The sequence below is a fragment of the Barbus barbus genome, assembly GCF_936440315.1.
Source record: "Barbus barbus genome assembly, chromosome: 26".
Taxonomy (NCBI): domain Eukaryota; kingdom Metazoa; phylum Chordata; class Actinopteri; order Cypriniformes; family Cyprinidae; genus Barbus; species Barbus barbus.
Window position 1 is genome coordinate 17,033,765 of NC_136754.1, and position 24,788 is coordinate 17,058,552.

General features: G+C 42.9%; 1 protein-coding gene across 1 annotated transcript in view; it reads right to left on the reverse strand.

Moving 5' to 3' along the window:
• Positions 1-24,788, reverse strand: part of LOC306846325 (uncharacterized protein) — a 49,506-nt gene that overhangs the window by 6,360 nt on the left and 18,358 nt on the right. The window contains exons 7-15 of the mRNA XM_079379627.1: positions 9,486-9,919; positions 9,040-9,237; positions 7,419-7,539; positions 6,984-7,043; positions 4,793-5,049; positions 3,615-3,668; positions 998-1,090; positions 338-419; positions 128-234 (exon numbers count right to left, since the gene is read on the reverse strand). Of these exons, the coding sequence (XP_079235753.1) occupies positions 128-234; positions 338-419; positions 998-1,090; positions 3,615-3,668; positions 4,793-5,049; positions 6,984-7,043; positions 7,419-7,539; positions 9,040-9,237; positions 9,486-9,919 (1,406 nt within the window). The remainder of the gene's footprint in view (positions 1-127; positions 235-337; positions 420-997; positions 1,091-3,614; positions 3,669-4,792; positions 5,050-6,983; positions 7,044-7,418; positions 7,540-9,039; positions 9,238-9,485; positions 9,920-24,788) is intronic.

The window sequence follows — 24,788 nt, forward strand, 5'->3', positions numbered from 1 at the left end:
ACCTAAGCACATTTCCATACGCTGAGGGGGTTGAATCTTACAAACTACATCCTTACTTCTGAAAGACCTTCAATAATGAAAAGAGGCACATTCCTAATATGTAATATCCTCTTAAGCTATTTACTACCTTGCCATTGCCTGCTCCTGGTTCCTGGCCTAAATTGTCCATTGATCCCACTTTGGCCTTGGCCTGGACATTAACCTTATGGGATTCAATCTTCACATCACCACTACCTGAGAGAGATCAATCATCATTCACATGGCTATTTATTTCATGCGCTCTCAATGAGACTGCATTTAGAGTAACAGGCAATATTAAAATTGATCCATCGCATACCTGGCTTGTGCTTTATGTTGTCCTTGGATCCACATTTAGAGGTCACTTTGCTCAAGTCAACCTTTTTATTTAAAATCTGAACCTGCACACCAGGAATAAAGAGCTGTTAGGCTAAAGTGTATTTTGTTTTTGATAATGGATGTCCTAAGAGAAAAGAACATTTAAGACACATACTGTACGTGTAACTTATTGCTGTTCTAAGCGTCATATGATGAAAGGGTTAGTTCACCCAAAAATGAAAATTCTGCCATTCATTGTTCACCCTCATGTCGTTCCAGACCCGTAAGACCTTCATTCATCTTCAGAATACAAACTGAGATATTTTTGATGAAATCTAAGAGCTCTCTCACCCTTCAAAGCACGTTCAAGGCCCAGAGCAGTAGTTTAACCATAATTGTATGAAACTACAAGAATACTTTTTGTGCACAAAGAAAACAAAAATAACGACTTTTTCAATAATTTATATTTCTATGTTAGTCTTTGACGCGCATTCACATGAGTACCACAATAAAAGAGAAGAAATTATTGAATAGTTGTTGAAAAGTCATTATTTTTGATTTCTTTGCGCACAAAAAGTATTCTCGTAGCCTCATAAAATTGCAGATGAATCACTGATGTTGCATGGAGAGTTGTTAAGCCAATATGAAACTGTACACTTACATTTCCTCCACCAGGAACATGCTTGATATTGTCCTTGGAGCCACATCGGGAGGTGACATGGCTGAAGTCTAGCTTTTTGTGGACTATCTGAACCTAAACACAGCACAACAGCACAAAGGACACATCGTAAAAGGTTATTCTGCTATTACACATACAAAAAAATAATTATAAAAACAGATACAAATGCTATGAAGGCTGAAAGTGTGTTTAACAATGTACTACTGTAAATTAAAAGTAAAGAGTAGCACTATGCCACTGAAGATACAAAATCATCACGTTCATGTCAAGTAGTGTTGAATGATCAAGCTACTTATTTTCACGCTTGTGTTTTAAGAAGTAAGCTGATTCCTGAACATTTTATGTGGCAGCCATATTAGATTCAAATGTTCATTGTCTGTTGTGCTGTTTGGTGCAGGATTTATTTGTGTGACTCACATATTTGTTTGGACAGAGTAACAGCAGGCCAGGAATACTCTGTCTGACTCAGAGTGTGTTTTTCACAGCCTAAAGCTCACTTTATTGCATTAATCTCAGGTAATTTTTAAACACTCGAGGGGCTACAGTGTAACTCTGTTTGATTTGACCTGCAGTGACAGACCACTGCAGGAAAAGCAAATGTAATTTGGAAATAACTGCAATACTGCATAGCTTGAAGGCTGTGCCGAAAACTGATGAATTTCCTGAAAACAAAAACATGACCATGATGATTCTTTGAGCAGCATCAACACCAGTAGCATTAAAGTCTACTTAGTTTTTGACATGCAAAGCACTGTCAAACAATATCTATGGAACTGCATACATAATGAAGTAGCAGATATAGAGAGGCACAATTTCTCAAAACACACATCTGACATTGTGAAACAGCAGGAGGCTGTAGGTGATCTTGGGAGTGAAAACACAGCGATTTTAAATGCAATGAAAACAGTTTTTAACCATATGCCAGTAATGGATGTTATGCAAGACAATATAATAGAGGTTCTCAAACTTTTGAATCAAAGACAATATTGTCTAATACAATATTTAAAGGCTCATATTCTGTATAATACAATAATAACAACAGATCTATAACTATAATACATTATTATCGATATTAGTATTGATACAGGTAAATAAATGTATTAACCACAATTCATTTTGTGATTACAGAAGTTTCAAGAACTTTATGTTATTCAAAAAAGATAACAGCTCCTGATGGAAAGAAGAAATACAATTCCAGTTAAAATCTTGAGTTGATATTTATTATTTTAAAAATAATTTTACACATTTTAACTCTACCTGAGGCCCCCTTGGAAGTTTTCTGAGCCCCTCTGGTTGAGAACCATTGATATAATATAATATAATATAATGGAGACATTTTTGTCTTTATTATGTCTATAAATATTTTGAAAAGAAATGTATTGTTCAGTTATTCATTTCATGCTATATTAAGTTCCCCAAGAATAATGTCTCATGTGTGGACAGCTGCAAGAAAGGTTATTTATATATAGCACGTATTGTATGCGCAGTGGGAAAGCATTTTTTCCTTAAAAGCAAAAGCAAGAGTGCAAGTATGACAATCCATTGTATGCTAATAAATTAATTGCACTACAGAGTGTTGATACTATTGCTGAGTCTGTACAACATGCAGTTATTATTAGATCGACGTGGTTAGTGCAGAGTTTAAGAACAAAAACACTATGACAATAATCTGGTAACAATTGTAAACCAGACTCTACGAATATTCCACAAAGAGTGGCACAATGATCATGGGTGAACTACTGAGAGACAGAATTGTGTGGTGTTAAATCCACAGAAGACCATATAAAGACCAGGCTGCATTGATCTAAAAACATTCTCTAACACATGTACACTGCCCTCCAAAAGTTTGGAAACGCCCTAGAAAAGTGGGGTTTTGGACAATTTTGGCATGAATCCTTTTTAATTTGTGATAATTTTGCACTGATAAGGGACAACACAAACTACGAAAACATATTTTATTACATAAACAGTTTATATTAAACCGTCTTAAATTTTCAATTCATCAAAATATCCTCCATTAGCAGCTATTACAGCTCTGCATAATCTGGGCATCCGAGCTGTCAGTTTATTCAAACATTGACTTGATATATTACTTCAAGCCTCCTGAAGGATTGCCCAAAGATGATTCACACTGGTTGGACACTTCTTACAGACATCATGGTCCAGTTCCTCCCATAGTAGCTCAATTGGGTTGAGGTCGGGTGATTGGGGAGGCCATTCCATGACAGACATGATGCCATGTTTCCTCTCCAAATAGGATTTGCACAGCTTGGAAGTGTGCTTGGGGTCATTGGCTTGTTGGAAGGTTTAGGAAGGTTTCCAAACTTTTGGAGGGCAGTGTATGGGGACATGTTTATATACTACAACAATGTGCCTGCGTGTTTCCTTATAATTCGGAAAACCACTGTAACCTAATTTTAGTACACAAATTCTCTGCTATTAGGAGTTTTGTGAGTCTGTGTACACTTGTAAAAATTAGGCTTGCATAAACAAGTTTCTACAAGATCTGATGATCTTTGGAAAGACAGCGAGAGTACGAGCAGGAGAGAGAGTGATATTGAGGCAGTGAGTCAGGGAGGTGTCATTGGGAGGGACTCACTTTGCCCTGGCTGGTCTTTGGCAGAGCATCGGTCTTTCCCTGGGCTGCAGAGACCTGAGGAGACAAGCACCCCTTTAGTCAGTGCAGTGCAGGGAGGAGGTACAGAAAGCCCAGGGTCGAAGGTCTCAGAGAGGGAAGTATAGTATTTACCACAATAAGCGATTCAGTAAGCTAAGAATCAGCTGACGGTTTGTGTGTCATCAGTTGCACAGGGGGAAAATAGTGTATTTAACTGTGTCTGTTCTACTAAATACAAAGCCAATTGAAACTTAAGGGATAGCTCACACAACAATGAAATTTCTGTCATCATTTACTCACTCTGTCATTCCAAAAACGGTACAACTTAGTTTTTTTAATATGGAACAGAAGATTATATTTAAAAAAGTGTTTTAGTGTGTTTTTTATCCATACAATTAAAGTCAGTGCTGTTTTTTTGTACTGGCAAAAACATCACTCAAAATATTTTTTTTGTGTTGCACAGAGGACAGAAAGACAATAAGATGATGAGTAAATGATGGCAAATTTTTCAGTTCTGAGTGAACGACATGGAGGTTTCATAAAAATACATTTTAATTTCAATGATGCATTGTGGCTTTTAGTTGACAGTCACCATCTGTAAATATGGAAACAGCCAGCCCTAATGCATTGGGTTCTCTAGATCTTCCCTGAAAAGTGAAAACCCTTCAGGGAATCCTGTTACACAAGGTCTTTTTTATTTCAAAGAGATGGGGAAGGATAGGTGGCTGGGAGATGGCTATGGAAGACAGACAAATCAATTCTACAGATTCAGTAATAAAAGTGGGAGCTTTGTTTTCCACTGGCAGGTGGATGTCAATCACAGAACACTGTTGAAAGCCGTGCATCCATGAGCTCAGTCAAAACTGACAGTATCTAAAAGTTCAGGATCAATCAAATGAATAATATCATTTACATCGACCAGCAGTGACATGAGACGTATGTATGAGAAGCAACTATAACAAAATTTAAAGTTTCATAATGTGTTTAATAGCAGCAATAGTGCAGAACACAAGCTTATGATCATGTGTTGCCAAATTGAATCTAAGTCTGTAAAGAAATGAGGTTGAGTGCAGTATCTATATGTGTCTCTAAAGTCCATATTATTTCATTCCTTGCGCACATGCAAATTCTTCTGGTTTTCTTTTGACCAGTCAACTCACCTTGCCTCCTCCAGGCTGGTACTTCATGTTATCGGTGGAACCGATCTTGGAGCGCACGTTTTTTAGATCCGGCAGTGGTGCGTTGGTGGGCCGGATGTTTCGAGGGGCTCGTGGTACAGGAGGCTTCTTCTCTAGGGGAGTCTGCTTGGGTACGGGGGGTTTGGTGATCCGGGAGGGACGAGGGGTTGGGGTCCCATTGGTGGCTGCTGTGCTGGTGGCAGAAGGTGTTGTGCGATTTGTTCTTGGAGTTGTTTTAACTGCAAAAAAAATGCAAGTCACTGTAGCAGGAAACAACACAATCCAGGAGGTTTAATACAGTATGCATGAAAGGTCACAGACAGATAAATCTTGTTGTCATTGACCTCATGAATGTTTTTTCTCCCTAATTCACCAGAAAAGTGCCAAGCCCTCATCTAAGTGACAAGGTTTTTGGCCGTTGTGTACACAGAGATGTAGAGAGGAGCTGAAAGTTCTATCAGTGTGATGATTTCAGACAGGCCTCTGTGAGTAAGTCTATCCCTGACTATGTCAGCAGCTTCAGATCTGATGACTAACAAACGCACTGGTCAGTGTGTATTAGCTCAGAACTGCTGTGTTTCGGGAAACAGTAGAGGTAAACTTCTCACCCTGCTCTTAAAGCCTCCATCAAATCAGTATTCAGTAACAGATACAGACAAGTAAGCACCTTTATTTGCACACAAGCACCTCTGCTGAGTGCTGGAAAGATCATCTCTCCACTCTTGAATCTGTTGGACAGTTGGTTTATTTAAATTTATTTAATATCATGTAATGGGTGTTATTCAAGTCTCTGCTAATTGAAATGTTTGTCTTAATATTTTGATAACTTGAACAAAAGATATTTCAACACACAGTTTACACACTTTATATTACATCCAGTAACATAGCCTTAGATTGTATAATGATTCATATATTGCACATAAAAATGGTGAGAACTTTCATAATACAACTTCTGAAATTTATAATGCATAGGAATTTATTAGTCCACTGAGAAATAAAATTTAGTTTACAATGTACAACAATGTTACAATAAGCCAAGAAACAAGTAGGCTAGTCACAGTCTAGTGCAAGTGCAACGGAAGACAAACAAGAACGATAACTCATATTTTCAGCAATTAAACCAGAGCAATATGATATAATATTATACTGTATGTAAATACCATTGCCAGGAGGTAGGAGTAAATTTAATGCACTATGTGTAATTTATAACGATGTCTATTTCTAACTGTATTGTGACGAGTTGGCTGCCTCCCCCTTATTATCATCACCACCCCGTCCCTTATTCGCCACCCTTCACCAGTCTCCCGACGGGGGTGGGTGTGTGAGAGAGGAGGGGTGCTGAAACAGCTAGGGCTGGCGGCGTGTGATGAGGCGCACCTGAACAGCCTCATCACTGCCGCTGTTTAAATGCCAAGCGCGCCTCTCCTCGAGAGACCGGTCTCTTCCCCGTGCATGCACACTAGTGTCCTCGTGGGTCCAGGAGGGGAGCGTAGAGGGACTTCCGTGCCGCCAGAGATGTGAGCCGGCGTAAATCCGGACGAAACCGCACCCGTGATACGCCGTCGGGCCACGATGCCGGGCCAACCGAGATGGTCCTCACTGCAGAACACAAGATCCAGGCGGTGTGGTTGGATCTAGATCCAACTCCTCCCACCTTACATATACATAAACCTAACCATCTCCACCAGCTGATCGCTAAACCCACCCATCCCCACCCCTAAACCTACCCATCTCCACCCCTAAACCTACCATCTCCACCCCCTGGATGTGGATCCAACCCCGCCCCATGGATCTTTGTTCTGCAGTGAGGGACTACTGGGCCGACCAGTCCCGTCGAGTGCCGTGGGCAAAGAGGTAGACGAAGCCGCTGGAGAAGCTGCTGCCCCTTGCGCCCCGGACCTCAGAGGGGAGTGTGTGCGGCTGCCGCCCCTTACCCGGACCCTTCCTTCCAGAACACTGCCCCTCCTTCACAAACCCCGCAGCACGACGAGGACACCAGATCCCCTGTTTATTGAGGACGCTTTATCCCCTTTGGACACTTTATTTCATTATTTTTGTTCAATAAAACCTCTCCGAGGCCTGACGCCACACCCACTGTGTCTGTCGTTTGCTCTTCCTGCCATGCACAGTATGTAAAATATTTCTCTGGATAAGAACATTTATTAATTCTCACCTGGTGTTGTCTTTGCACTTGTCTTTTTCCCCTCTCCTGCTTGGTTTTCAGTCTTTGTAGCTGTGAAAACACAGAATCAAATTAAATTATGTAGATTTAAATGTCATTACATGATTATCCTATAAATCACTTTAAATTCTTAACCTGAGCTCCTACAGACCTTAGTGCAATGAAAAGAATCAAAATGAAGATGTGAGGGACAGAAGTGCAAAGCACTGTTGGATTGTTCTGTTGTTTAGCTACTTTCCAATTGTTTGACTGATAAAACACCTTTACAAAATCTTTTAATAAAGTTTAAAAAATATATATTTATGATCGGGGACCTTTTATACTATGCACACAGTTATAAAGACTGTAAGTCTATGACTTGTTTTTCATCATAATAAAATTTTATTAATCTACCCTGACCAAGTTCTGTATGGCTGAACAACTCACCAGAGGAGCGTCGGGCAGATGTGGTGGTTGGGGTGCTAGTAGTGCCGTTTTTAGAATTCGTTGCAGATGCAGCTTTAGCCTTTGGCACTGGAGGGCGACGCTGAGTTGCTGTCTCAGAAGACTGACGAAAACAGTAAGACATCAGAATGCTGAACAACCATGAGAAATAATGAGTTGAAGTCAAGAGGTTGATTAGATGAGTTACATACATAAGGGTGGCGTAATGTTTGAGGGTGATTGTTCAATTTAGGCAGAGTTTGACTCACAAATCTTGAAAAAAATCTATGTTTCATGACATAACCCAGATCTGATATTGGCCTTGATCAACTTTAAAGTGGATTGTGGTATATTGGGTATTGGTGTGCATCTTTGATATTGTCTGTGATTGTAATTACTTTTTTCTATTTTTCTATTTTTTTTTTTTTTTGTAGGCCACAAACCTTTAATTTTCTAATGCAACATGTTACCTAGGAGTCAATGAAGTAAAATAAATCTTTGTTCCAAATTAAAATGTAAAGCACATTATAATATACTACTATAATTTACTAGATTTTCTCTTTATAATAATAATAAAAATTTTAACTAATGGACTAAAATTTCCCCTAAATGAAAAATCACCCATATAGATAATGAGCAAAGATGGCACCAGATAAAAAGGTGAGAATGAATTATAGATTCATAATCTACAAGCACCATGCACGAAAGCTGGAGAAAAAGTAATGGATAACACTTTATTTTAGGGTCTCTTAACTAGTTGCTTATTAGCATGCATATTACTAGAATATTAGCCATTTATTAGTACCAATTAAGCATATTAATGCCTTATTCTAGGGCAGTCGTGGCCTAATGGATAGAGAGTTGGACTTGTAACCCGAAGGTCGTGGGTTTGAGTCTCAGGTCCGGCAGGGATTGTAGGTGGGGGGAGTGAATAACCAACACTCTCTCCACCCTCAATACCATGACTGAGGTGAGACCCTTGAGCAAGGCACCGAACCCCCAACTGCTCCGCGGGCGCCGCAACATTGGCTGCCCACTGCTCCGGGTGTATGTTCACTACTGTGTGTACACTTGGATGGGTTAAATACAGAGCACAAATTCTGAGTATGGGTCACCACACTTGGCCACACACCACTTCCCTTTCCCCTTTCCCTTTTCTATATAACCGTATACTCTACTTCCCTAATCCTACCCAATACCTAAACTTAACAACTACCTTACTAACTATTAATAAAGCAGCAAATTAGGAATTTATTGAGGTAAAAGTCATAGTTAATACTTAAGTGTTGCCTATTCTAAAGTGTTACCAAAGTAATTTACAAGCTGATCTGAAGAGAGAGGCATATAATTAGCCCTGTCAAATTAATTGATATCTGTCCTTGTGAAATATTTAAGAGGCAAAACAAAACTGCACCTTATATTTTATTCAGTAGCCTATAAACATGCCTCTCTCTTGAGATTTTGCTGGTGATAGAACATCGTGAGTTGACAATGACACAGAGGGCAAGCCATGGGTTGATTTTAAGGGAAGAGAGATGGACACCAGAGAAAGTCGCAAATAGTCTCCCCTGTGGATTGTAGGCCGGGTGCCAAACCACAGAGGAGGGAAATGGCATTAACTCACCTTGGCCTTAGTCTCAAGAGTAGATGTGGTGGTGGGGGTTTTCTTGGTGCCAGCAGTGGGGGTTGTTGCCTTGGGTATAGGGCTTTTTTTATTGGCAGAGTTGGTGGTGGGAGAGGTGCGTTTGGTGGCACCTGCACTGTCTCCAGTGGACAGCGAGTTTGGTCTTGCTGAGCTTTGTTTGGTTGACCCAACTGAAGGCTATATGCATGTATTTGCAAAAAGCAAAACAAAACAAAAAAAAAAATGGGAGCATGATAAAAATCAAAGTAGCAGCAATGGCTGTACAAATTGTTCATAAATTGTAAGTTGTGAGTTTGGGTAAGTGATCTTTATTCTTTATAAAGAGTGAAAAATGAGAGCAAACATCTCTTTTTTTTCTCAAATGTGGCAGTTTAAATAAAAAAAGCATATCAAATGAATGAAGACCCTTTGTTTTTCAGACTTACCTTGGCCTTACTATCTGGGCTGGTCACTTCCTTGCTGCCAATAGCTGTTGGAGACTTAGCAGGTCCTTTAGCAGCCGTCACATTCTTCTCAGCTTTGGCTGTCTTGTCCACTGTTTCTCCATTGTCTTTCTTCTCCTCCTTCTCCTTGTTTGTCTTCTCAGGTTTGTCTACTTTCTCAACCTTCTCGTTCTTCTCAGCTTTATTATCCAGTTTTTCCTCTTTCTCAACTTTCTTCTCATCTTTGATGATTTGCTCACTCTTCTGAGTCTTATCCACACTGTCTGTTTTCTTTGTGATCTCATCTTTCTTGTCCAGGTGATCAATCTTCCCAATTTTCTCAGGCTTGTCTTGCTTCTCAATTATGTTGATGTTATCCATCTTCGGAGGAGTTTCCACCTTCTTCATTTTCTCTTTTGCTGTCTTATCTTCTTTCACTTTGAAAAGACAAAGTTGAAATTCTCATGTTTAATCAAGCAAATGTGTATCTACAATTATTATCTTTATAATTGTCATTATGATCAATGTCAGTTTGTTCACACAAGGCTTTTGGTTGTAGCTTGTTGTAATATCCAAGATGTTTTGGAGACACAAATTAGCAGTAAATTACACTTTATGCCTCAGTCTCAGTACATTCTGACAATAAGAATGAAAGTAGAAAAGCATGAGAGGTCATGGAAAAGGGCACAGAAAGTGACAGTGCCTTGAGCGGATAGACAGAAAAGCACATTGTCAGTCTGGATGCCTTATGTAACTTGGCACCATTCACCCCACAAACCGAAAAATCATTGGCCAACGGGAGACCAAAACACCAAAAACCGTGTGTGAGAGAGAGAAAGAGACCGAAAAAAAAACCAACAAAGTAAAAATAAAGGACAGAAAGAAAGAGCACACTGTTCCTGAGACAGGATGATAAATACTCATTGAAAGTTGTGACGGGCTAACATAATGTCAAAAGTATCCAGTTTATTGTTATTATTCATTTTTTTTTACTTTGGTAATATTTTGGTAAAGTATATTTTTAATACTGTGACCATCTTTATTATACTGAAATGAAGAACAAACATAAGTCTGTTTTAAGGTCCAGAGCTCTATATATTCAGACACTTTTTAATAACATTATTGAGGAATAAAATGCTTTTAATGCTTGAAAGATCATTAGTTAGAAAGTTATAAATTTGTAAACAGTTAGCAATGTCAAGAACATTTAGTATGTTTTCAATTTATCGTCTACACAGACCCCCTAGGGTACCTTCAGACACCCTGGATGAAAACCATAACTCTTCTTCTGAAGCTCTTCGCACATACCAGATGGATAAATGGATGGTAATATGCCAAAGTGTATACATGTGAAACGTGGGCTCATCTCAGTACAGCAAAAGCAAATTATGACAAAAGGACATCCAAAGGTTACTCTGTTGATATTTTTGTGTATCCCTGCAAGCGGGCAGTGGCACACACAGCAAATCTTATCCATCTTTCTGTAAATCTCATAACCATATCTATAACCTCTGCATTTGGCAATCTGTCTTCATCAGGTGTGTTAATACACATATGCACATACACAATAAAAACAGCACGCCATCTGCTGGAGCATTTGAGGAAATCTAACCGTAAAACTTCTTTCAATTAACAAATCTTGAAAAGTGTTTTAAAATGTAGAAAATGCATATATGACAAGATGTCAGCAGATTAAGTCCACATTAAAGAGTTAAGTATTCAGTCTATGCTAAATAACAACCCTAAACCTTTCTCTATTTATTTCACTCTATTAGCTATGCACAATATAATTTGCTTGTATAACAGACCGTCTTTGAGTGAAGGTTTGCCACAAAAACAAAATACACTACCATTCAAATGTTTGGGTCAGTGAGATTTAAAAAAAATAATGATAATACATTTATTCAGAAAGGACACATTAAATTGATAAAAACTGACAGTAAAGACTAACACTGTTACAAATTCTTTCTATTTCAAATAAATGTTGTTCTTTTGAGCTGTATATTCATCATAGAATCCTGAAAAATATTAGGCCATTTTGATAATAAAGAAATGTTTCTTGAGCACCAATTCAGCATATTAGAATGATTTTTGAAGGATCATGTGGCACTGATGACTGAAGTAATGGCTTTGCCATCAAAGGAAAACATTACATTTTAAAATATATTCAAATATAAAAAAGATTATTTAAAATTGTATTAATATTCACAATATTACTGTTGAATATATATATATATCTCAGGACCCCAAATGTTTGAATGGTAGTGTATGTTCAGCTTTGTCACACAGATAAACTGAATTACATCTGTTGATGCAAAGACACAAGTAATCCAAGAACCAGAGATCTAGAGATCCAATAGATCCCAATTCTACACTGACACACCACAGAGATCACAGCAGCTGATCTCACCTACCATTACAGACACCTTTATGCTGAATGTCAGGGGATGAAACAGCATTGCCACTTCCCAATGGCTGTGGCGGCAACTGTATCCTTTCAGAACTCTGTGGCACATCAGCAGGCTGTTCTTTCTTTGCAGTAGGGGCTGATGGGATACTCATGGATGGCAGAAGACTCTGTTTGTCCTCTCCGGTGAAGTATTTGATGGAGGTCTGGGGTGGCGGCACATCCTTGCCTGGATATTTATCGGGCAGCTGAAGGCTAGCAGGCACTGTCAGGTGGGTACTGTCTGACATTGTGCGCTGGACCATTCGGTTTTGTTGCACGGGGGGTGACATGGATGGGCGTGTTTCCGTTTTGCCCTCAACTTCGCCCTCCACATAGCTGTCATTCACCACGCCGATCACGCAATAATTTGGCGCGAGGCCTGTTTTCGCGAGGCTGGGGGGTGGATCCCAATCGCTCTCTGAGGATGTCAAGACGCCACTCCTCGGTGAAGGTCCTGATGTCACCCCATTGGTGGAAAGGTCTTTCCATGGAGACAGAGGTGATGGAGAGGACGAGACGCTTGTGGGACTTTCTGCTGCACTGCCCAAATTCTTCTCACCCCTGCTGCTCTGGTGACTGGTTACCCTTTGGTCCACCTCCTGGCTGAGTACTGTCGACTTGGTGGAAAGGTCCTGCTTGTCGTCCTCTAACAGTCTGGAGGATTTCAGACCGCCTGGCTGCCCCTGCTGCCAGTTCCAGCCCTGGGCAGCTGTTGACGATGCCAAGCCTGGCATGGAGGGTGGCACTGAGCACAGATCTCTGCACTCTTTGCGCTGGGATGACATCCTTACAGTCCTTGTCTCTCTAGATATATTTGTTCTGTAGCAAGGTGTCTATCCGTCAGTAAACAGCATTGATTTAAATGTGTAAGTCTACAGCGCTGGTCTCTAAACCTCCCTCAATGCCGAGGTTGAGATGACTCTGCGTCTCTCTCCAAAATCCCCCTCCTCTCTCTCGTTCTCTCTCTCACCCTAATTCTGTCCGCACATTCCTTCCAAGTCTTCGGTCACGTGATCATGCGAGCCGCGTCCTTATTGGATGCTCTGCACAGAAAACCCTTGCTTTTAGCATCCAGCGTGTTTATAAATACCCCTTTCTCTCTCTCACTCACACATTGTCTCGTTTGGTGCTCAGAATGTTCTAGCAGACGCAAGCGAGCACCTTACCCTTAGCGGTGGTGACGGCGGATGTCATCATTGCCTGGTCCTCAGGTACTGTGTCCCTCACTCAACACAATAACATCAGTATCCATCACATTTAGAGTAATCAGCTGAACCATTATATTCCTCCGTCTCACATACGAGGTTGATGGAAGTGTGACCTCTGTTGTGTACTGTGCCTTTCAATCTCTAGAGAGTTCTTATTATTGAGTATTAAAGGTGCAGTTCATCCAAAAAATAGAAATCTAACATCATTTACTCACCCTTGTGTTTTACTAAACCTGTTGGACTTTCTCATGTGAAAAAAAAAGAAAATATTCTGATGCCCCAACTGTCCCATTTAATGTCTTTAGAGTCCACAACCACGTTGGCTGCCACTGACTTTCTTTGTAAAGAAAAAAATATGAAAATTCTTCAGAATATCTTATTTTGTGTTCCATGTCAGTAAATAGTCATTCAGTTTTGGAATGTCAGGATTTGACCAAACGTTCAAGCATTTCACCACAGCGAGGATCCAGAATGCATGCACAAACCAGCAAATGCGATCATATGTCCTGCCTAAATGTGACTATGCCAATGCCTTAGTTTATGATTTTATGCAGTGGTTTTTAAATGTTGGTTGGCGACTCAAAATTGGTCTGTTCTAATAGGACTGCATACAGCAGAGAAAAACAATGGTAAATGCAAATAATTTAATGGAACTATATGCAACAAAAAAGAGGAGAAAACACTCTTTTTTGTTCATGAATTCAAAAGGAGTGTATCCAATCAAACTTCAAAGTATTTACCAGTCAAGCCAGTAAAACTAGACCAATGCCAATATAGACAGGTAGCAGACATGTCCACATCCTTAAATACCATGAACAACACAAGGCAAAAGAAAATGTGACTCAAAATACCCATACTTGCTATGGATAAACATTTTTTGTGCAGATCACAATGTGTTTGTGGCTCTTGAGGGCAAAAAACATCTTTTCTTACACTCAAACTGATAAATCAGATGTCAGACACTAGCCCTTAAAAAAATAATTTCCTTCCAGCCTTTAGACACATCAGTCCCATTCCAGTTCAGTCATGTCCTCTCACTGTCTTCTGTCTTTAAAAAAATGAAGCTTTTATGGTGACACACCATAAAAAAAATCATTAAACATAAATAGGCTGAGCTACATAAATCACTTCCACAATCGGTCACAACAGCAGCGTTCTGCATTATTCAGCACTTTACAGTATGTATCTGCACAGAAATAGCACATACATTTAAACATCTGTATTAGGTAACCTACTAGACCAGTTAATTACAGGCATCCTAACATGAAAAATGTGAGCAGTAAAAACCGTGGTTTTAAAATTATACCAGGGGCACCACAAAACCTGTATTACATATTACTTTTCTGGCTCCCACTGCATACGCCCTTCCAGACTTGAGCAGAGGCATGTGATGTCATAATTCATGTGTAGTCTGATTGGCTCAGGCACCTTAATTAGAGTGAACTTCACACACACACACACACACACACACACACACACACACACACACACACACACACACACAAACTAAAATGCATCAGCAGACTGGCATCCTTCTCTGACTGTCTCATTGCTGTAATGGGCCAGAATCTTGTGAATGGGCTTTGTTGCATAAGGACATGTCAGATGTAATTTACTGTTTACATTCCTCTAAGAACACATTACACCACATCATATGGCTCAATATACAGAGGATATTCCAATTTCCTGTCATTTTATTGCATTTGTTTGTGCATTTTCATCTTAGTTTCTATTCCACAAATAATATTTTGGTTATACTTTATTTTAAGGTGTCCTTTACAGTGTAATTATACACTTAAGTACTGAGAAATATTAGTTTACATGTATTTACTATATTTACATTTAGTCATTTAGCAGACGCTTTTATGCAAAGCGACTTACAAATGAAATATGTAAGTAATATGTATGTATGTAATACATAAGGTTAGGGTTAGGATTAGGGTTACTTGCATGTTTTACAGTACTGCCAGTTTTGAATTCAAGAAGTTATTGGTTATGATTAAATGTTATTATATTATTAATCATATACAAATGTACCTACATTACAATCAATTTCATTTTAGGGTTTCATGATAACTATAAACAGAGCTTTTGAATAAACGGAGCCGTTTTATGCCAGTGCCAACCTCTATATTTTGAAATCTGTTCACAGTAATGAAAATATCAAATGTTCTTCTCCATAATGAAAACACAGCATCAGAAGTGTATTTAACACATTTAGCGTGGGATAGAAGATACACGCTCATTGAGTAATCAGGAAGCTATGTCACAGAGTTTCTATTTCTGGAACATATCCTACAGTTACACCCTAGCTTGTTCTTTGGCAAGTTCTATTTGCTGCATCACCAAGGAAACCGCCTCCCATATCCATGGCAACAGTCTCCCCGTCAATGCAGCTGCTGATATTAGGGTCCTGTGTGGTCGGGACCACCCGAGGGGAGGGAGAGGAAGTGAGTGAGCAAGGGCAAGAAAGGACGAGAAGGCTGATGCGAGTAAAGGAAGGGAATAAAGGGCCAAGATGGGCACCACCTATTTCTGCATTTAAAAGACTGAAATCAAGAGAAGACCAAGTATTGTGTTTAAAAACTAGATGAACAGCTGGATGAATAAACCTGAACAGCTGAAACGCAGCGTCATTCAAGGCGTCATCAGGGATCTCTGTGTTAGCATTTAATCCAAAGATACCGCCCAGTACTCAATATCCCTGCCGGAGTGCAGCACCTCTCAAAACGCCTCTGAACACACCCTAATCACTCGCTATAAAAAGAACAACTATATGAGTCTTATATAATGGTGAATGGCCCAGCCATCAATTTTACATGAGCTGCTGCAAGAGGATGGGAGAGATAGGAAGAGATGTGTATGCGTTTGTGTGTGTGTGTGAGAGAGAGAGAGAGAGAGAGAGAGAGAGAGATGAAAGACAGAGAAAGCCACAGAAATACTATAGGGAGTATGAATTCAACCTATAAATATCACCAACTAAATATAACTAATCCTAACTATTCTGTTCTTGAATCAACTGTTAATTTGATTAGATAAACATCTAGTAAATGGAAATTTTCTTTCACATTAAGTTCTTTAAAGGATTAGTTCACATCCACAATTCTAATTTCCTGATAATTTACTCACCCTCATGTCTTGCAAAATGTAGTGCAAGACGGGCATTTGTGGTTCAAAAGTATATACAGTGCCCTCCAAAAGTATTGGAACAATAAAGACAAAATTGCTCTGTAGACTGTGGAGTCAAGACATTTACAAATATGATTAAAAGATGAATATGAGACAAAACTACAGAATGTCACATTTTATTATTGGGTGATTCAACACAGATGTTTTACCAGCTAAACTGGTAAATTCAACCCTATCTGATGTGAGCATAAGTTTTGGAACAGTTGCCTCACAGGTCTTTCTGTGTGATCAGCTGTGTCCTGTTGCATTAATTCTTCAGATATTAAAAGCAGGGAATGTGTCCTATCAGTTATATCCACACACAAACCAGGATGAAGATGAGGGAGCTGACTTTGAGAGAAAAACAAGCAATTTGGATGCTAAAAGAAAAGGATGTCAGTTAGAGCTATAACAAAAACAAAGGGCATGGAGAAATCAAGAGTTTGGAAACCACCAGCGACACCAGCAACCAACAACGACCTGATCGGTTGAGAAAACAGTAGTTGATGACAGACAAATCATAAAAGCTGTGTAAATGAACCCTAAAAGATGTGTCTGTAAAATCACCAACAACTTCCAGAAAGCTGGGGTGATGCTCTGACAATCTACTGTCCTCAGGAGACTTTGACACAGAATTACAGATGCTACACAGCAAGATGCAAACCTCTGACCAGCACCAAAAATAGAAAGACAAGATTAGAGTTTGCAAAAAATGCACATAGGTGAGCCAGAAGAATTTTGGAACTGTGTTTATGGACCGATGAGACAAAGATGAACCTTTATCTAAGTGATGGGAAAGCAAAAATGTGGAGAAAAAAAGGGAACTGCAAAAGATCCCAAGCATACAGCCTCATCTGTAAACATGGTGGAGGTGGTGTCGTGGCATGGGCATGCATGGCTGTCTCTGGAACAGGCCCTCTCAACTTTACTGATGACTTAATGTATGATGACAGTAGCAGAATAAATTTGGAAGGGTACAAAACCATCTTGCCTACCAATATTTAAGAAAATGCCACCAGAATAATTGGGAAGTGCTTCATATTGCATCAGGACAATGACCCAAAACACCCTGCCAGTTCAGTCAAGGAATTTATAAGGGCAAAGAATTGGAAAGTCTAAGTTTGCCCAAGTCGATCTCCAGATTTAAATCTGATTGAACATGAATTTCACCAGCTGAAGAGGAGAGTAAATGCAGAAACTCCCCAAAACAAGCAACAATTGGAATTGGCTGCATTAAAGGCTGGGGAAAGTATTTCAAAGGATGAGACCAAGAGTCTGGTGATATCTATGGATCACAGACTCACTGCTGTGCGCAAGGGATCTGCCACTAAATAATAGCTTTTAATCTTTTATATCTGCCTTATGTTCAACTGTCCCAATACTTATGCTCACATCAATGAGTGGGATGAACTCTTAAAGTGCTGTTCTTTTTATTTGGTAAAACGAGTTGAAACGGCTAATAATAAAATGTGACATTCTGTAGTTCCCTGTCGATACTACACTCGTACTGCGTCGCGAGACGCTATGGGGAAAAACTCCTTTTTCTCTGAGGACTGAAGACTTTTTCAATCACGCAGTGTGACTGCACGGCCATTGGTTCGTGCAGTAATAAAAAACGAACCAATGGCTCGTCAGTGGTACTGCACGAGCCTATGGCGGCAAAGCCCGCCAGAAGGGGCGGGGTCATCTGGCTATATAAGCGGGCGCTTCGCCATAGGAAAACAGATCAATTCTCCTTCAGCGACGACGATCATCCTTTCGCTGACACTCGAGACTGGAAGACGCTCGCCGTAGAAACGCCTCGCTGTGGATAGAAGCTGCCTTTTCCTCTGCACCCTCTCGCTGCTCTGCCTGCTCTTCGAGCCGCTCCAGCGACCTGTGCAGATGCCAGCCTTGTCCCCTGCGGCCATCCGGTGAGTCTAAAATCAAATTTCTCTGAAAGCAAATTTCAAGTGACGTTGTTGCAAATGTCGCACTGCGAGTGTGGCTCGCGCAGGGAATTCTGCACGATGCAGAAGGGCAGTGAGCGCTTCGCCTCTGTGGGCAATGCCCACACAGACTGCACGTTCATTGAGACAGAATGCTCACTCGAGTATGAGTCTCGCTCTTCTCCACTCGCTGGCCTTCTAGCAAGGCAGCTCCGCTCTTCCGTTTCTCCTCTCTCAGCAAGCTCGGAGAATGAAACGATAGGGCCACGGGGCTAAGTAACCGGTTTTGAGTGATCCCACGCCGGCTCAAGAGCCCGCGTGCTCACTCTTACCGGAGCGCTCTGATCCGCCAGTGTTTTTACACGTGAGAATCACCGCCCCTCGTTACATGAGCGGCTATATCCTCTTGGGCGGACCGGAGTAGAAAGCTATCTTTGACAGCTTTGCGTGTGCGTGTGAGTCGCTAAAGCTGCTCCCTCACAAACAGACTGCTTTCATCGAAAGCCGCCCCTGATTCGCTCACTATAAGGCGCCACTGCCTTCCCCGCTTTCATGTTCCTCTTCTCCCAGACACCTCGGAGGAAGGAACACTTAACTTGCGGAGCGGAGCGATCAGGCTTGAGTGATTGCACGTCAGTTTATCTCGTGTGCTCACTTTAATCTGCCGGAGTGTGTTAAACACGCGAGGATCAGCGCTCCTCATCGCACTGAGTGGCACAATCCATTTATACAGATCTTACAATACTGCGCTGGTTGGCCCCGCCTTCCCCGCTCTCACTCTCTGGAAACTGAGAGATCGCGGGGCTGAGCGGGCAGGCTCGAGTGATTTTTGCGCGCTGGCATAGCCCCGCGTGTTTCACTCTGCACACAGCGCTTTGATCTGCCGGTGTGTTTGCACTAAGGATTAGCGCCTCTCACAGCTCTTTGATCTGCTCGCGCTATTTTCACTATTAAGCTGTCCTTGCTGCGCTCGCGGTTGTACTACTTCAACGAAGTTGGCCCCGCCTCCCCTGCTCTCGTGTTTCTCCCCTCCCAGTTACCTCGGAGAAGAAATATCAAATCGCGGGTTTGAGTGTTCAAGCTTGAGTGAATTTACGCTGGCCAAAGCCCGTGTTTCACTCTCCATACAGCTTTGATCTGACAGCTGACAGTCTGTGTCTTGCCCTGCCTCCCCTCGTCCACTACGAACGGATCTGATGGGATGCGTGCATCAGTTTTTGATCTGCCAGGGTGTTAACACACAAAGATCATCAGCACCCCTCTTCTAATGAGTGTTTTGATCTTTTTAGGCAGATTGATAGAAAGGGCTGTCATTATGATTATCTCTGTCAGGTTCAGACTCTAGACCCCGCCCACGGGGGAGTTAACTGCTCTCCTGATGGAAGCATTGAGTCTAGCGCCGCGAAACGGCCTCTGTCACGCCTCTTAGCTCGGTGTGTCGACGGAAATGTGTTTGTGTACATACTGTTGTGAACTGGGCCCATTTATATAGCGCCCACACAGCCGATCACTACTATAGTGAGGAAAAATAAAACGCAAACATTTTCAAAGGAATAATTTTCTCTTAACAAGTGTGTCGAGTCCCCACACGACGACTCGCCACCCAAATTAATTCCAACACCCTTGCCACACGGGCCGAGGCCTGGCAGGCCATCCCCGGAGTGTCACAGTGGGTTCTGGGGATTATAGAAAGAGGTTATACACTTCAATTCGCTCGAGGACCCCCGCGGTACAGCGGCAGGGTCCCCACCTTAGTGCGAAGCAGCAATGCTCACGTTCTGAGAGCCGAGGTGGAGAAATTGCTGGTGAAAGGAGCTATAGAAATAGTTCCTCCAGCTCAGAGCGAATCAGGCTTCTACAGCCGTTATTTCCTCGTCCCCAAAAAGGATGGCGGCCTCCAGCCCATCCTCGATCTCAGACGTCTGAACCGCGCCCTCATGAGACGGCCATTCAGAATGACTACATTGAAGCAGATCCTCTCGCAAATTCGCCCAGAGGACTGGTTCTTTTTGCTGGATCTGAAAGACGCTTATTTTCACATCCAGATAGCCCCCCATCACAGACGATTCTTGAAATTCGCCTTCGAGGGTGTGGCTTATCAATACACGGTCCTGCCTTTCGGGCTGGCTCTAGCTCCCCGCACTTTTACGAAGTGCATAGACACGGCTCTCTCCCCTCTGAGACAGATGGGAATCCATGTCCTGAATTACCTCGACTCATTCTGGCACAGTCAGAGGCAGAGCTGGTAGCACACAGGTCCCTCCTCCTCAGGCACTTGGAGAACTTGGGACTCAGGATCAATTTAGCCAAGAGCTCCCTGTCCCCCAGCCAACGAACTTCGTTCCTGGGGACAGTTTTCGACTCGCAGAAGTCGCGCCAGATCGCGTTCTGGCCATATGGCAGCTCGCGGCTTCCTTCAAGATTGGAGCCTCCTACCCACTCAAATCGTTTCAAAGAATGCTGGGCCTCATGGCCTCCGCATCGCCAGTTCTTCGGTTGGGCCTTCTCAAGATGAGACCCCTTCAGTACTGGCTGAAACCTCTAATTCCGCCTCATGCGTGGCGTCATGGACGCATTCGGACGTGGACGTGTCAGCCCTGGTCCCCTGGAGGAACCTACGATGGTTCGAAAAAGGCGTGACAATGGGTTTGGTTTACAGAAGGAAGGTTGTTACAACAGATGCTTCCTACACAGGTTGTGGAGCTCTGTGCAACGGCAAACCGACCTTCGGCTCCTGGACGAACGCAGAAGGACAAATGCACATCAACTGCCTCGAAATGGAAGCAGTATGTCGAGCTCTTCAGTTCTTCCTGCCAGTCCTGAAAGGCCACCACGTGCTAGTCCGCTCGGACAGCATGACGGTGGTGTCGTACATAAATCGCCAGGGTGGGCTTACCTCGAAACGCCTTTTCGAGATGGCAGAGCGCCTCTTACTATGGGCACATCTCAACTTGCCTTCACTGAGAGCAGCTCATGTGCCCGGCATTCTGAACCAAGGAGCAGACATGCTCTCTCGGAACAATGTCCCCTCAGAGGAGTGGATGCTCCACCCACAGACGGTTCAAGAAATCTGGTGAATCTTTGGCAGGGCAGAGGTCGACCTCTTCGCCTCCAAAGACAACTCTCACTGCCAGATTTATTTTTCGAAGAGCGAGGACGCGTTGGCCCACGAATGGCCCAACCTCCTTCTTTACGCTTTTCCCCCGATCGCTCTGATTCCTCAGGTAATCAGGCGGATCAGGGAATGCAAGCACAAGGTGCTTCTATTGGCCCCACTCTGGAAGAACCAGCTTTGGATCCCGGAGTTATCGCAGCTGCTAATAGCGGCTCCGTGGCCTATTCCCCTGAGTCGAGACCTCCTCTCCCAGGCGAACAGAACGATCTGGCACCCACAGCCCAAGCTGTGGGACCTGCATCTATGGACACTCGATGGGACTCTGTAGATCTCCCCGAGAATGTCCTGAACATCATTGAACAGGCTAGAGCCCCGTCCACGAGACGCCTCTACACCTCTAAATGGTCGGTTTTCTCCGCCTGGTGTCAAGCCCGCGGTAAAGACCCGACAACATGTGACATATCAGTGATATTTTCATATCTACAGGAGCTGTTGGATAAGGGCCGCGCCCCTTCCACGCTCAAAGTCTACGTGGCAGCTATAGCAGATTCTCACGCTCCTATAGCCGGACAGTCGGTGGGCCGGAACAACCTGGTTGTCCATTTTCTGAGGGGATCTCGGAGGCTCAATCCGCCCCAACCCCTCACAGTCCCTGCATGGGACCTGCCCACGGTCCTGAGAGCCCTTAAGGGCCCTCCTTTTGAGCCACTACAATCTGCAAGCTTAAAAACACTGTCGCTCAAAACCGCTCTGCTACTAGCGCTAGCATCGGTAAAGCATACCTCTTCTTGGGCGTGGTCTAGTGGTGTGTCTATGGCAGACATTTGTGCGGCGGCCGGCTGGGCCTCGCCGTCCACATTTGCCAGGTTCTATAGATTGGATGTCCCGGCCTTACAGGCTAGGTTTCTCTCTGCTTAGATGGCACACACCTGTCTTAAAGCGGTCCCCTCAGGCATTGCCTGATTCTCCAAGAACGCTCTTGACCCTATTCCTGGTGCTGAGGCTGTACTTATGACCGTTGAAACGATTTCTAGGCTGGACTGACCTCTGAAGAGTTCGGTCCTCATGCCTCCTGCAGGATGCTTCCTGCTCATAATTGGTCCCTCTGAGCCTTACTGCTCAAGGCCAGTTTTATGGTTGTCGTTTCTCTTCATGGCATGGCGGGATTGCATTTGTTCCCCATAGCGTCTAGCGACGCAGTACGAGTGTAGTATCGACAGGGAACGTACTCGGTTACTAACGTAACCTCGGTTCCCTTAGATACGGGAACGAGTACTGCGTACTATGCCATGCCATGCAGCTGCACAACTCAGGTCGTCGCTTCAGTCGAATTGGCCTGTTTTCCTATGGCGAAGCGCCCGCTTATATAGCCAGATGACCCCGCCCCTTCTGGCGGGCTTTGCCGCCATAGGCTCGTGCAGTACCACTGACGAGCCATTGGTTCGTTTTTTATTACTGCACGAACCAATAGCCGTGCAGTCACACTGCGTGATTGAAAAAGTCTTCAGTCCTCGGAGAAAAAGGAGTTTTTCCCCATAGCGTCTAGCAACGCAGTACTCGTTCCCGTATCTAAGGGAACCGAGGTTACGTTAGTAACCGAGTACGTTTTGTCTCATATTCATCTTTTAATCATATTTGCAAATGTCTTGACTCCACAGCCAACAGAGCAAATTTGTCTTTACTGTGCCAATACTTATGGAGGGGACTGTACATTTTCTTTTTTTTTTTTTTGAAAATGACCAATTGCTTCACTAGATAAGACACTTATTCCTCGGCTGGAATTGTGTAGAACCCTTTGAAGCTGCATTCAAACTCTAATTTGGACCTTCAACCCATTGGTCCCCATTTAAGTCCACTATATGGAAAAAAAATCCAGGAATGTTTTCCTCAAATACCTTAATTTCTTTTTGACTGAAGAAAGAAAGACATGAACATCTTGGATGACATGGGGGTGAGTAAAGAGGCTTTGAAAAGTAAACATTATACCATGTAGCCTTACGGACAACATTAAGTTTAGATGATTAAGAGATTAAACTAAGCTCAGAAAAAACATTTCTGTCCTCAATTATTTGTTTTATTGATTTCAAATAGGGATGGATGTTATGGCTAAAAAGAGATAAATGGCTGACACTGACATGCTATAGTATTTTTGAAACATAAAACACTAAAAAGTAAAATCAATCTTTATAAATACTACAAGTGATTCAGGCTTCTCAACCTAATGTAAAGTAAGAAAATGGGGTAAAACATCTCAGGTTACGCATGTAACCATGGTTCCCCGAAGGGAACGAGACGCTGTGTCCGAAACGCTTAGGGAACGCCTTCAGCGTGACCGTGCTCTGAATCATCTGTACAATCAGTCCAATGGAAGGGCGAGGCGTCACGGGTGGGTGACGTCACAACCAGGAAGCTTTAAAAGCACGTGAGGTGGAGCCGGCTTCAGCTTCTAGGAATGAAGCAAGCGCTGGCAGGGATGCCGGAGGTATGGCCTCAAGACGCAGCGTCTCGTTCCCTTCGGGGAACCATGGTTACATGCGTAACCTGAGACGGTCCCCTTCAGGAACTGGAGCTGCGTCCAAAACGCTTAGGGAACGAGATACCCATGCCGCCAGACTGACAAGTCCCTGCCTAGTCTGTACTAGGACGAGAGAACAAAAGAGCCCGGAGCGGCTTGCATGTTGAGGTCATAAAACCTTACAAAAGTGAGGGGAGTGGACCACCCAGCAGCGTTGCAGATGTCCTGCATAGTCACACCTGCTAGGAAGGCCATCGGCGAGGGGAGCTGAGAGGACTCATAGGCAATATTAATAGCATCCACTATCCACCTACTGAGGGTCTGCTTAGTAGCAGGAAGACTTAGGAGGACCATAGCACACTAGCAGTTGGTCCGCCTTTCTCCAAAGGGCAGCTCTGTGGATGTACATGCCCAGTGCTCGCACTGGACACATACAATTAAGCTTCTGCTGGTCGGGCTCCCTGAAGGGAGGAGGACAGAAGGCCTGAAGTACAACGGGCTGTGGCATCACAGAGGGAACTTTAGGTACATACCCCACTCGGGGGTAGAGAAAAACTTTGGCCATACCGGGCGCAAAGTCAAGATAGGCAGGGGCCACTGAAAGGGCCTGTAGATCACCAACTCTCTTTAGAGAGGAAATAGCCAGAAGAAAGGCAGTCTTAATGGTGAGGGGTCTGTCAGCTATCTCCTCAATGGGCTCAAAGGGAGCCTTGCAAAGAGCCTCTAGTACCACAGCCAGGTCCCACGTGGGGACACGAGAACGTACTGGCGTCCTCAGCTTCAGCGCACCGCGAAGGAAACGTGTAACTAGGGGGTGTCTACCCACTGACTGACCACCGACAGGAGCGTGGTAGGCCTGCAATGGCCGCCACGTAAACTTTAATGGCGGAGTGGGTTAACCCTGTGGAATGACAGGCCTGCAG